Source organism: Marmota marmota, unplaced genomic scaffold (genome assembly GCF_001458135.2).
Source record: "Marmota marmota marmota unplaced genomic scaffold, marMar, whole genome shotgun sequence".
Lineage (NCBI taxonomy): Eukaryota > Metazoa > Chordata > Mammalia > Rodentia > Sciuridae > Marmota > Marmota marmota.
In genome coordinates this window covers 16,460,154-16,475,104 of record NW_025999999.1, presented here as the reverse complement: position 1 = coordinate 16,475,104, position 14,951 = coordinate 16,460,154, and the positions used below count along the sequence as shown (strand labels likewise).

Sequence of the window (14,951 nt, the reverse complement as noted above, 5' to 3'; positions counted from 1 at the left end):
TTCACAATAGCAAGACTGTGGAACCAACCTAGATGCCCTTCAATAGACGAATGGATAAAAAAAATGTGGCATTTATACACAATGGAGTATTACTCTGCATTAAAAAATGACAAAATCATAGAATTTACAGGGAAATGGATGGCATTAGAGCAGACTATGCTAAGTGAAGCTAGCCAATCCCTAAAAAACAAATGCCAAATGTCTTCTTTGATTTAAGGAGAGTAACTAAGATCAGAGTAGGGACGAAGAGCAGGAGAAGAAGATTAACATTTAACAGGGATGAGAGGTGGGAGGGAAAGGGAGAGAGAAGGGAAATTGCATGGTAATGGAAGGAGACCCTCAGGGTTATACAGTGGAGGGGGTAGACAGAGAGGAGGGGAGGGGAGGGGAGAGGTGGGGAGGGGGGATGGTGGAGGATGGGAAAGGCAGCGGAGCACAACAGACACTAGTATGGCAATATGTAAATCAATGGATGTGTAACTGATGTGATTCTGCAATCTGTGTATGGGGTGAAGGTGGGAGTTCATAACCCACTTGAATCAAAGTGTCGAATATGATATGTCAAGAAATTTGTAATGTTTTGAACAACCAACAATAAAAAATTAAAAAAAAAAAAAAAGAATTGCCTGCAGCTGGCTCGGACTGATACATCAAGTACTACAGGCACTGATTGGGATTAAGTAGCTGGTTACTGATAGCAAGCATGCAAACTGCATCCAAGAATTGCTGTCACAGAAGAGGAAAAATCCCTAGCCTCAACTAAGAATTCTAGAAGGTTCTGTGCCCATGGTGGGGAGCAAAAATCCCCATTGCTGCAGGTTGGGCATCAGTCTATTGGGAGCTTCTAAGTAACTCCCCGGGATGGCAGAAATACTGTCATTGCAGGCATAATTGCAACTATTTAAAATCCTTCCTTCTAATTCTCTCTTTTCCTCTCCCTGAAACCATACACATCCTTGGCGCTGTTTTCCAGAGAGAGTGCTGTGACATGAGTCAAATGGAAAAACCTATGGAGATTACGTGATGGCTGTAAAGGTCAACGTGCTGGCATCTGAACACACATTCTTGGTGTCACATGCAGAAGGTGGTAAAAGGGTGAGGTTGAAGGTCGAAGGCCTCAATGACCTTGTGGCCTAGTTTAATTAGTACCGGAGAGCTATATTGAGATGAAGTTTAAGCATAGAAAGTTGTAAATAAAGAGAATTTGTATCAATGTCATACTCAAAACTCCCAAACACAGGGCTGTACCGTCTCATAACTTGGAGAAGCAGTGTTCCCACAGACACTAAGCCATTAAATTCACTTCTCAGCACAACAAGGCAGGGTGACAGGCTTTTAGCACAAACATGCAGAAAAAGAGCTCATTTCAGCCTCATCGCTTGGCACAGGTGGGCGTGTAAAATTATGCTTGGTGTGAGGTTTGTGACAGTGGCTAATGGTACATTCTAAGACTACCAAGGGGCCACATGCTCAGTCACTGATTCTCTATGCACCAAACTGGCACTGCTAATGGGTTTCTAAACCTGGTGCCAAGTGGCAAGGGATGTCAGGGTACAGAGTTTTCAATGCCTAAAGGCAGGAACTGAGGCTATGCAAAAACATCCTCTAGCTACGACTCTTAGAATCACTCCTTTAAACTAGCCTTGCCCTAGATCTTTTGGTGAGGCTGGGCTGGATCACTGAGATTTAAATGTCTTGGTCCTTTCCATGTGTGTGAAATGTGGCCCTGTCACCTAAAGAGAACTATTGCCTGAACCCTGTACTTAAATCAATTCTGGAGGCAACTAGAAAGCAAAATGAGCCACAATTTTAAGTGAAATTTTTTTTTCATTTTTCAGGCAACAGTGATAGCCTCATCTTCAACAACTCTCTTCCGGGTAGATATTAATGAGAGATTGGAATATAGAAGCTAATGACTGCATATCCCTTGCATAATTACAATGACCCGTAGTCCTTTTTAAATGCCAAATTAGCTGATTAAAATTAGTCCCGTTGAAGTTATAACATCCTAATTCAAATCTCCTGCCCAAATACACTTGCAGGGCCTATCTACATTTAAAGATGGATTTGGCAAACTCAAAAAGCACCCAGTTCCTAATACCGGGCCAAAGTCATTTCAAATTCATTTTAAGAAGACTTAACTATAGCTCCCATTCCAATTGGTAGGAACCTCTCTTGTCCTGTTTCTGGACTGCGCTCTGCTTTCCATTCAGGGAAAAAAAGAGTTCTCAGCCTAGTTTTGTCAACTTCACCTCTGATTTCACTGTTGAAGTCTTTTGGGACCCACTTTTCAGACCCTGTAGCTATAGAGGTACCTCTGGGACACTGATTCCAACATTCCTGTGAGCCAACTGCACAGAAGGTGGCTGTAACCCTCGCAGCTGCAGGAAATAGGACCTGCAAAGCATTCTTAGGACAGTGCTTGGCCACCCCTCAGCTGGAAGCACATATCTATAGCTCTGGAACTTCCCAATCCATTTATTTAAGAAAGACAAAAATAAAATCTAAAACTGTAATATACCCAGTGCAAACTGTCAGCGAATAGCCACTGAACTTCTCTGGAAAGGAAAGCAGGAGAAAATATAATACTGTCCGGGCCAGGAAGAGTAGAGCATTCACACTAAGAGTTCCCTGAGATCACAGAGTTGATATTCAGAAAACGAATAAGAAAGTTTCTTATAATAACTAGACTGTTGCATGTGTGCATGTGGAGAGGGTGGGGGAGGAGGAGGAGGAGGAGGAGGGAAAGAAGCAAGGAGAGACCAAATGCTGGTAGGAAATAAAGCAAGAGAATGAACAATTTCTAAACTCAATTGTGTAGCACTGAGCTTATTTTTCTAGCTTATAGGATTAAAACTGGATTTCAACCTAGAGGTAACACATTGCGTTGACATTAAGAATAACATCGGGCTGTGTAAATATTTTTTTAAAGAAAATGTGGCATTATTAGTGAGAGTAAGACATAACCGTTATGTTTAAGAAAAGAAAGCCTTTATTTGTTCCCATACAATCATAACTCAATCAGCCAAACAAGCCCCCCCCCCTCCCCAGGCGACTGTAATAATGGGAGTTCTGTATAAGCTCCTTGTTTGTACAAAAGCCTGATGATATTGTCTTGGGGGTAATCCTAAAGCTGTTAGACTGAAATTAAAACCTTTCTTACCAGTGGATCTGTGTTTTTAAGACAGCTCTATTTAAGAGGGCCACGCTGATCACACGAAGAGATAAGCCCTGCACAGTCTCCGGGTGGTCGCTTCAGTAAACCTGGGCACGGCATTGTGATTTTCTACTTTTTCACCTTACAGAAGAGCAAAGATCTCGCCATCACTTTGTTAAAAAGCAGCCGATTCCCCATACAGTAATGGTGTGCATAGGCCTGAGTAAGAGGTGGATTTAATTTTTTTCTTGACTTTAAAAAAGATGGGGAGGCTCAGGATGGAGAATGGTGAGTTTGAGCCCAGCCCAGGAACACAGCAAGACCCTAACTCAAAATAAAAAATAATAACTAAAAAAAACCCCTTAAAACTCACATACATAATTGGTTCACTTACCACTAAAATAGAAGCGGACAGACAAGGAAGGGTTTTATGGCCTATTTCTGCATTCTTAAATGGAATACAAGCTTAAGAACATGGATTATCAGACATTTGGATTTTCCCCACTTTTTGGTTTTTCTTAAAATCTCATTTCTGTCCCCACCCCAGCACACACACACGGGTAATCCACATATCACACACATGTGTCCTAGTGAGGAGACTTAACACCATGTTTTAGAATAGAACAGGTTAGTTTGAAATTGTCCAAACACCTGTTTCACCTCCCTAGATTTTCTTTCTCTGTGCAGACACTCATGTGTTTCCCTCATTTGAATTGTCAAGGTCTCTCCTCTTTATTTCTGGCTCTCAGCAACCCAGGCTCCAATACTGCCCGTGCAGTTCTCATCTGAGCTGTGCCGCCACTTCATTTTGGTTGGTTTGCTTGACTGCAGCATCTACTTCAGTCACCATGTGCTCTCAGAACAGTGGGGTTATCGGACCCCAGGCACCCTGAGTTTTCTGACCTAGGCTGCCTGGGAGTGCAGGAACAGTGAGGAAACTGGGCCATTTGTGGCATGGGTACTAGAGGAAGGGGATGGGCAGGGACAGATGGGACCTTCTGGGGGCGTTGAGAAGCATGAAGTTCCTTGAAAAATAAAATAAAATTCCTTCATACCATGTGTAGGTGTTACGGTTGACCAGGAGGATTCCCTGAAAGCAAATGACTCTTTGCAATCTTAAGACAGGAGAAACATGTCATCTTTTGGAGAAGTGCTTTGCAGCTGAACTGTGTCTGTTGTCTGTTTCCAACAAAAATACTTTCTAATGCAGTGTCACTGAACATAGGTTTGGCAGTGCATGTGAACTTAATACACTCGGTGAATCAGAAATGGATTTATGAAGTTTATCAGCAGCTCAAAACACCAGACTTCAACAGTGGGAGGAAAGTGATCCACCCGTACGATTTGAGTTGAATGAGCATTTGGCTTTAACCATAGCTAATAAGTGAAATCTAAAACCTAGTTTTCCATCTGAAGATCTTTGGGGTCCATTTTTACACTAGCTTGATCAAACCAGGAATGGAAGTTCAAGCTGCTTCCTCCAGCCCTGAGGGTCCTGGTGTTTCTCAGGTCACACCTCTCCACATCAGTCTCCCTCCCACCTTAGCTTAACTTGGCTCCCAACCAAGGATGCATTTCTACCAATCAGATGCCACTGTACAGCTCCCCTCTGGGGGTTGGCAAGGGGGGCGGAATGGAACGCTTGGGAGGGGACCTGGCAGGAGACCTATCTCTGAGACCACTTTCACAAAACAGGGACTCACTTGTGTGCTCAGCTGCAGCCCAGATGCAAGGCCAAGGGAGATGCCCTGTGCTCTCGTGTTTTAGAGAGAAATGGCATATAGGAATGATGAGAACTAACAACTACCAAAAACATTTATTAAAAAGTGGCCCCTCATTCGATGTTCACAACTCCTCCCTGAGGGCTCTTCTATTATTATTTTCCTTTAGAGGAAGCAGACTTAGTAAGCAAAGCATGGGACCAAGGCCACAGTGGGAAGGGCAGGCCAAGGTTTTAGCAACACCTCTACTCCCACTCTCTTGCTCTGGCCCACTGTATGTCCAGCATTGTGGCTGTGACCAGCACTTCCTCTTGCAATACTGGGTCCTGCACACCTTGCCCTGGAATCGCCTTGAGGTATATTTTAAAAATGCAGATGGCTGGATCCTGCCCCACAGGTTTTGACTGAGCAGGTCTGGGATGGGGGCCAGGAAACTGTCTTTTAAATCTGTACCCAGGTGAAATATTTGCAGATAACTGAACTTGAACTTGAGATGTGCAGTAGATGTGGTGATGGAAGATGCCAGGACTGAGCTGGTGGAGAAAAAGGTGCTCCTTACAGATGCTCAGGAGAGAGCGCAGGCTGGGGGTGTTTAGCAATCCTGGTATCATAGGACTAAAGGTTGGACTGCCTGGCTCAAGCCCGGGCCCCCATTCTGCTAATTCCCAGGGAACTCCCTGGTCTCCAGATTTGTTCAGTTAAAGTGCCGTCTCACAGCTGTACTTTGTGTTGCATTATGTAGCTTTTTAAAATTTTACAGTAAGTATTGCATGAATGCTATTTACATATAAGCGATTGTTCTTACATATAAAGATATTTAGAGTAATGTTATTTATGATGGTAAAAAACTGTAAACAAACAAAATATCCAGCAATGTAAGATTAAACTTGAGCTGGGGATGTGCTCAGTGGTGGGGCATGTCCTTAGCATGTATGAGGCCCTGGGTTTGATTCTACGCGTGTGTGCATGCACATGTGTGTATGCATACACATACAGACACACAGGCTGGTTAAACTGTGCAGACATTCTAAACAATGGTTGAAGCATATTTAATGATATGGAAAATGTTCACATTATGTCAAGTGGAACAAGTAAACAATAATTCTATTTATATGATTTTGTAAAGAGCGAAAACAAAAGATTGGAAGGAAATATATCTGAATGTTTGAGTGGGTACTTTTGGGTGGTCAGATTACATATGATTTTTATTTTCTTTCTCTTTTTTTCTGTATGTGACTGATTTTCACCAAGAAACACAATTTTCTTATTAAAAATGTCATTAAAAATGTAGCAACAAAGCAAGAATAAAAACCAAAGCAAAAGAGAGATGCTGCTTTTCCTCTAGGAGCAAGTTGGAAAATGGTCAAGTTGTATGTCAGTAATGACCCTACCCTCCCACCCATGCTCTTGCTGCACCTTGACCTTGCCCCTCCCAGCTCTCATCACGTAGCGATTCTGCATCATTGAAGCTGTGCTCTGACTGCCTCCCTGCTAGATGGTGAGGGAGGGGGCCCTGTCCCTCTTGGTCACGCTCGTACCCACAGCATCTAGCAGGGAGCCTACACTTGGCTGCTTCTCAATAAATATTGGTTGCACGAATGAATGAATGGTTAGGTCTCTCCTCCCCAACTAAGCTAACGGTGCCTATAAGGTGGGGCTCATGTCACATACAGGATTTCTGAATTTTCTTGAACACTAGTGTTGGGCATATCAGAGGTGCTTAATAAAGGCTTGCTTTTCTGAAGGGATCACGTCAAAAGGAAGCATGCCCACTGAGCAGAGCCAGCCTCCTGCACATGCTTCCCCTAGAGTTCAAGTGCGACTCCTGCCTAACTGTAAATGCTGTCTGGAACCGACTCGCTGATTTTATTTGCTGAGAGAAGCAACTGAGGTAGCCCCGGATCCTTATCTGCAAAAGCAGTCGTGCTGTAACACACTGCTCCACCCCACCTCTTTTGGAAAAAGATTGATAAGCATAATGATGATGTTTTAATGAGCTTAATTGCACATTCCTTATGTTCTTGCAGAGTTGCCAACCGGCTACTTCAACATCCAGCAGTTTGCTTGTAATAACTTCTCCCCCTTCCTTCTGCCAGGGAGCGTAATTATTCTTGCAGTAATCCCGTACTTCAGCCCTTTCTCCCTTGCCTTCCCCCACCCTCTCTTTTTCTCGCTGTTTTTTTCCCTTTCTGGGAATTACTCTAAATGGGTATCTTTGAAAGGAGGGTGGCAGGCTGCTTTTGGTACAGTACTTACCAAGAACCCTTTCATCAAAGAGGCCCTTGTGAGCATGCTCTGGCTGCGAGCCAATCAGATCATCTCGCTGTCTGTTTCTGAAGAAACTCGGGCCCTGGTATGCAAGTCAGGCCAGGCTGCAGACAGGCTGACTGCACTCCCAGGCCAACCTGTCTTAGTTGACTGAGAAAATGCTGAAGGGAAAATTACCTGTTTGGCTCCAGACGGAATTAACATTTTTTTTATATATATATACACAAGTATGTTTATTATTTTTTGTTTAAAAGCGTTTGCCTATCTAATATAGTCATTAATGCTATCTGGTCAGTACTTGAAACATTTTGAAATATGTGCAAATGCAATAAGGCTACAGGGCCTGGAGGCAAAATAAGATGAATTTTCTAATTAAATGACTGAAAACAGTTTTGGGATTAACAAATGGCAGTTCTGTAATCTGTTTATGGGCACTGTTCTGTGCAGGGACATTCGGTCCATGCACAGGCCCTGGTGGGCTAGCAGGATCTGCATAGCCAGTGTTCCTGGCCCTCACTATCCTTCACATCACACTGCACTTCAAATCAAGCACTGCAGAAGGTCATGTGGCCCCAGCCTTGGCAGAAAATGGCCTCTTCCCAGAGATAAGTCAACTCATCTCTGAACAGAGTCTGGGAAACCTTCTCTTGGAGCCCAGGCCCCCAAATCTTTCTTATGAACACATTTTTGATATTTCCAGAAAAAGGTCATAGTTGAGAAACAGATCTTATAGTTTTTATTTGAGGAAAGTATTATGGTGTGTCCTTTTCCTAAACCATTCTAGATTGTTGCCTTCCTCCTCCTCTGAAACCCAGGTTTGTGGATGCTGCACTTGCAGGGTGTTTCCTGCCTGCACTCCCGGGGCCAGCTGCAGGGGACTGAGAGAAGACATGGCTTTGGTCCTCAAGCACAGGGTCTAGACACCTTGGATCTTCCATCTTAAGTGATTTCCTACAGCTCTTGGTATCTGCAGAATTAGCTTGAATGCTTAAAAACGGCTCTATATATCTGAAGTCCAAAAAATGACACCATGTATAGTAGATGGAATTATTGTGACATGTCCTTTTTCTTGGTACTTTTCAGGATTCTCTAGAATTGTACATTGAACTTCTAGTCTTTTTTTTTTTTTTTAAGTGTTTTTTAGTTGTCAATGGACCTTTATTTTATTTATTTATATGTGGTGCTGAGAACCGAACCCAGTGCCTCATGCATGCTAGGCAAGCACGCTACCCCTGAACCTCAACCCCAGCCCTAAACATCTACTCTTAAAGATATAAAATATGCTATTATAAAGAACCTTTCTGGGAGTACTTAAACAGGCACATTCCAGAATTATATACAGAATAAATCAAGGGACAATGGGCCAGACGATCATCAGTAATGGTAGAAAGAAGTTGGAACTGAAAGAGGGGAATTTTAATGAACAGGGTAGCTTGAGAATCACAGCTGGCTTAGGCTAGGTTCCTCGAGTGTTACATCAAGTAATAACAAAAATATGACTATATTTTTACATATGAGATTTCATAACTTCCTGAGAAGTAAACAGTCCCTTCCCCATTATTTGTCCCCTCTCAAGGAACATTTACATTCTTACTTTGGGCTCAATGTTTTTGCAAAGTTTCCTTCTTTATGCAGAAGTGCAATGTCACAAACAATGCCAGCCCGATTTGGTGGTCCAGCTCACATGCTACTAGAGAGCCAGGGGCCACACCCAATTGCAGTGAGGTCCCTCCCAGGCCCCTAGATTCCTGCTTGTGTTGTATACAATGTTCTTACAATTTCAGGCTTGTCTGTGGAAAGGATGCTTGGAAATTCTCTGACGGTTTGATTCACTGTGACCTAAAGGGTTCTTCCTAGGAGGCTTTTCTTTCTTTTATAAGCCCCACAAAGTCATGGATGTAGGCCGAAATCGAGGCCTTCCTATCCACGGAGAGAAAGAAATTTAAAATTCTTTTCATATAAATATATTCACAGAGAATGATCCTACTTTTCTCCTGGCTACTCCCACTCTGGGCAGGCAGAACATAGACCTGGGGGTGGGGAGAGTCTACTTTTGTCTTTGCAGTCTTTTTTCCCATTCCAGGGGAACACAGCTAATTCTCAGCACCAAATTGTACCTCTGAATGGGCAATGAAAAAAATGATGAAAAAAATTCTTTGCCAGTAGTGCACCTTGCAAGCTAAAAGACCATTAGATAACAGTAATTATAGGTTTCTTCTCAAGAGCAAACAATTACCCTAGTGGGAAAATGTCCACTTTTTAAACACAATAAACTCTTTCAAGGATTTGCATACAGTCCACTATTCTTGAGAAAAGCACCTTTGGGAAAAGACCCAAACCCAAACCAGACAAAATCCCTTTCCAGAGTTGAGCAAAGTGACTTGGGGACATGTGTTCTTTCTGGTTTGGGGATTAAGGGCTGTATTATTATTATTGAATTCAAAAGAGAGAATTTTCTTGGTTATTTCTCTCATGTATACAAACCCGGCAAAGGAATTCATTTTTTATAACTATTTAAAATTTTTTTTAGTCGTAGATGGACACAATATCTTTATTATTTATTTATTTTTTTATGTGGTGCTAAGGATCAAACCCAGTGCCTCACGCGTGTAAGGCAAGGGCTCTTCCACCGAGCTATAACCCAGTCCAAGGAATTCTTTTTGTAAAAATAAGTTGTTGAGTCTAAGAGCTGACAATCTATTGCAATTCTGTGTATTATGTGCACAATGTCCATATATCACCATCTTCTGAGGGCAGCAACTGTTTTATATCATTTTATCCCTTAAAAATGATTTTCCCAATGTATAAATAGCTCTGATTTAATTTGTGAGAAATTTTATGTAAAATACACATAAAATTAGGTTTTGTCTGACTTGATTTATACAACGCGGTTTCAGAGTGTATAAACCATAGAACTCTATCATACAAAAAAAGGGCAATTGGAAAAAGAAAAGTCCATGTAAGGAACCCAAGGGACCTAAAAGAAGCCTGAGGTGTACCCAAGAGACAGCTGAGCATCAGAACCCCCATGTGGTGGGTTTTAAGGTAAACAGCAGGTCACCAACCAGGCACCAGGGTCCTTTCTTCCCAATACTGTACTGGGATAGAGTAATACAGAAAATAGCCCATGGTTTCTCAAGAGGAGGGACACTGAGTCTGAAAGCTGTTCATCTACCTAAGACAAATGGGTTTTCTGAAACCCCAACAGCCGAAGCAGGGAGAAGATACATTTATTTAAAGCATATTCCCCCCCCAAAGAAGAATCATACTTTCTGCATTTTCAAAGATTTCTCAAATTGCACAAAGGTCAGAACGAGTGAGAGCAACAGAAATGCAGTGGACAAGACCTTCGAGTTATCCTTTCAGCAACTGTGGCTGGTGAGACAGATTTCTCTGTAATTAGGTATCAGCTCTGCTTCCGAGTAGTCAATAGTGTAATCAAAATAGCACGGCCAGGAAAAGAGCCAGAGGAGGGTGGGAGGGCAAAAGGGAGTCAGAGAAGCAACAAAGCAGGGGGCCCAGTGAGCCAGGCTGGACCCAGCCTGGTGGCTCCTGTCAGCATGGGGGGAGGAACTGCTCATTAACACCTGCAGTCTTTCCTGGCTGCACATTCTCATGGCGTTCCTATGTCTGCTTTCAGTTTACAATTATTTATGTTACCCTTGTACAGTTGTGTCTACACCATGACTTTGGCTATTCTCAACTTGAGATCTACCTTCCCTGAGTTCTGAATTAAAAGAATGCTATTGTTAAGGAGATGCACCCCAACATTTGTCATTACTCTCCTGGAACCTGATCGAATAAGACCAGGTAAGCTGCAACGATGACAGAAAGCTGCTCATTCTACCACCATGAAGGCTCACAGTTGAGCACAAAGGGTCTGCCACCTGTAAGGATTTATGTAGCTCAAAGGGATTGTATCACAAACAAAAGTAGCGTGAGAGCAACACCTTACCTTTGCAGGCATGAGGTATTAGATCCATCCTCTCGGGTGGCTTGCTTCTTGCCCTATTCTAAAATGCATAATATCTGCTCTGCACGATGGGAGTCCCAGACTCTTACTCCATTGCTTCTCTTCAGTGGAGAGATGGACAGTGCTAGTTCTTTTATTGGTCCTATTTACAAAAGCAATTATAATTGCCTCTAAATAGACTGTAAATTTTAGAAGAAAGAGATTAACATTTTAATGTCTTAAATACTCCCCTGTGGTGTGCAACAGGGTGCTGAAGAGTTGGTGGGCTTTACAGTGCCTCCTCCCTAGCTCTCATGGATCATGATGATAAATAAGATAACACCTCAGAGGAGAGGTGTGACTTCTATACTTCTACAAGGACATTCAGAGCACACAGGGATAATAAGCCTGTTTCTCTGCCCTCTTGCCACATATCAATATCTCTCTTTACCTCTTAAAAATTTTAAAATTTCTCTCAAGCTGCACCTCTTACTGCTACATAAAAATTCTTAATGTTATTGAAAATTAGCATCAAGGCTTTACCTAATAATTGCAATCACATTGTTAAAGAAACAAATAAAATAAAATAACTATTTCCCCTAATTCTACCTAGGTGTATCTTGGGCACAGCATCTACCAATGTCTGAGGCCATGAGTTCCAACAGGAGATACTTGGGCTAAAAGTTCTTACAGCAACAATCTTGCAAGCAAGGGGATCTGCATAAGCAATGTTAATGTACTACCAAGCAGGCTGTCCTCTAGTGTGTAGGGGATCACTTCAGGGAGGGGTGGACTGGACAGAAGGCAGTGGCTGATCAGCTGGTGTTCAAAATGATGGCTTGTAGTTCATGCACCAACAGTGGACCACAAGCCCACAGGTCTTTCCTTCCTCTGACCCTTCCTCTTTAGGTGTAGGCTACTTTGCTGAGTTTTCTTTTCCCTCTCCAGATTGTCCTTGATGGGCATTTCAAGTGGACTTAAGAGCAGACACCAATGCTTGTGCAATAAAATAGTAAGAGCTGGCCTCCCCAGGCTTACTACTGAATGGAGTAAAGGGCAAGGCCCTGGCAGAGGTACCTGCTCAAAATTGGTACCTGATAGGTACGGCTCTTAACCTGTTTGGGATTTGATCATTTCACACTGGAAATACAGAACTGCAATGAGTTTTCCTCATAAACTAGGCAGAAATGCAAATTACTGTACTTTGGTACTTTGAAAAGCTTGGATTAGATGCTTTAAGATAGGACATGCACAGGTTGGTTCAGCCGAGGCTGTCTTCTTCCTGCTAGGTGACATCTGGCCATTTTCACCCTGCTCAAATCTGTGACCATCTGCTTCTATAAGCATCCTGGCTTCTGATCTGGAAGCAAAGGTGCCCCTGTGGGGTCTTTTCCTAGTAATTACAGAGCACAGCCATTTTCTCTATGTGAGTAGCTAACCAGCAGGCAGTTAATTATTGAGTACCTACTGTGTGCATGGCAATGCGAGCTGTGAGGCTACAGAGATGACTAAGGTACACTCTCTGCCCTCTGGAAGCTTGTTCTCTGTTCATGCCTGGGCACGACAGCACTCTCTCTGCTGAAACACAGATCACACACACAGCAAAACTATCTTCAGTTCTTAAGCAGAAGGTACCCACTTTATTAATTCATTTGTCCTTCCCACAAAAGATAAGCACTTCATACCCAACACCAGTTTGAACACTGGTATTGTTCTACAGGATATGAGAGCTTCAATAGCCACCATTTACAGTTCAGACAGATAAGGGAGAGGGGAAACAACCCAAATCCAGGAGGCAATATAAAAAGAAGAGAACAAAACACATGTTCATACACTCACCCTTAAGTACAGGGGAAAACCAATTGGGAAACTTTCATTTTCTTCTTGGATGTGTATTTCAACAATCCTGTGTGATACGTGTCTATGGAAACCTTCGTTATCTCAAAGATAGAGAGGTACTAAAGGCCTCTGTTGCCATGGAACAGCAGTATTTGCTTTTTCTTCTATTGCACAATATCTAATTATAGAGACCTTGATAAAATTATGCATTCCTAAACACAAATTAAGGCCATTTTACAGGAGCCTTCACTTTGTCAAATTTCATAAAAAAAAAAAAAAAAGATCAGGATGACTTTGCAGAGTCATAGGGGTAACCAGATAAGATTCTCTAGAACCTCTAGTTGGAGCTGCAGAAGTGTCCTAGGTAAAAGGGGCATGCCCGTTGTTCATTCATCCACTGAAGCCCGAGTTGAAACTGTAAAGCCCTTTTCACCACGGTACTGCTGCTGTAAGACGCATAGTTAAAAATCAGTTTCTTTGTTTGCTCCCCAAACCCAGTGATGGATTTAATAGTGCAGAAGACTGAACAGTTATTTTGAAATAACATGTTGCAAATACAGTTGGTACTTACTTCCCATTTACCCCTAGTTCTAGGTAACCTCTAGCCTGAAGCTGGGGTATGTTCTGTCCCTGATTTTATACTTTTACTTCATATTTATGTCTCTATAAGCCTGCATAATACTCTACATGGAGTGTTTTGAAACTTATCTTTTGAATCAATGCAATAGTTATTTTATAACTTATCCTTTCAATCAATAAAAATAATAGTTTCAAAGTGTGCATATGTGCATTTCAGTTGCTTCTACATTTCTGCAACTCCAATGTTGCTATGAACATCTTGGTCTGTGGCATCTTACAGACCAACTGGGACCTGTGGGGATTTTTCTTAAGGTCTTCAGACTAGGATATTGCTGTTGTTTATGAGAATCAATTTCCAGGTCTCTCACTTCTTATGTGTATTATTTGTTAAAGCCAATCTTCCAAGAAGATTTCTGTGCTCCAGGCATGGTAGAGTTCTTCACCCCTCTCCTTCCTCAACTGCCTTCTTCCACTTTACCAAGGTGCTCTGCCCTGAAGTGCAAAAACCTCCACAGAACCAAATGAAAGGACACTCTGAACTACTGCTGCAAGGAGTTGAGGGTCACAGAGCCAGCCCAGAGCCTTCAGCATGCTTCTCTCTCACACAGACTCGTCAAGTGAGAAGTGTGGGGTTCAGCCTGGGGTGGGGGTCTGAATTCAGATAGGCAGATGCCCCCTGATTTACAGTGGCTGGCTTAGTAAAAAAGTGATACATATTCAGTACAAACAATACTCTGAATTTTGATCTTTCCCTGGACAAGCACCGTGTGGTCTGCAGCCTCTAGGCAGCCACGTGATCTTGAGGAGCAGTGGCTCACACTCTACCATGCACCAGGTGGCTAAGCCAGGACCTCTGATAGGATAGGTGTGTCGAGTGCATTTTTGACTTAGGGTATTTTCAACTCACAATGAGTTTATTGGGAGGAATTCCATTGTAAGTCCAGGAGCATGTATACTCTAGAATGGCGTGGTGCAAGTTTTGAGAATCCCTGACCATGACTTTTCCATCTCCTGACTTATTTTCAAAGAATGCAGTTTTAGGGAGAGAATCTTGTGAGGATGGAACAGAATGGTAAGAAGTTCTGACCGCAGTGGCACCTATGTCTGACAAGTGACAAATGTGTAGAGTGACTTGAAGCTCTGCACTCCATGCATCTGCTTGAGTCTTCTTTTCTAGCTTCCCACCTATCTTATAACTAGAACAGAGGCGATACCGCTGTCTTCAGGCTGTGAACTAACACATTTATCCAAACAGAAAAAATGAAGTCAGACTTGCTCCGTCAGAAAATCAGTCTCCTTCAGTTGTTTTATTTGACAATGAAGACTGGTTTGACTAATTGGGTCACATGGTGGCTGTTTCCATAAGTTGAATGAGTAATTTATAAGGTCATGATAAGAATTATTTAAAGCATATAAAATCATTTCCTAAAAAATA

At 42.4% G+C, this 14,951-nt stretch overlaps 1 protein-coding gene across 6 annotated transcripts in view; it reads right to left on the bottom strand.

The window, feature by feature from the left end:
• The window catches only part of Vti1a (vesicle transport through interaction with t-SNAREs 1A), a 342,770-nt gene that overhangs the window by 53,233 nt on the left and 274,586 nt on the right, over positions 1-14,951 (bottom strand). For 2 of the 6 annotated variants that reach the window (XM_048807334.1, XM_048807335.1), the window contains one exon: positions 11,102-11,261. The exons of the other annotated variants lie outside the window; for them this stretch is intronic. In XM_048807334.1, coding sequence (XP_048663291.1) covers positions 11,120-11,261 — 142 coding nt within the window. In that variant the 3' untranslated portion in view covers positions 11,102-11,119. The remainder of the gene's footprint in view (positions 1-11,101; positions 11,262-14,951) is intronic. 6 annotated transcript variants of the gene reach the window in all.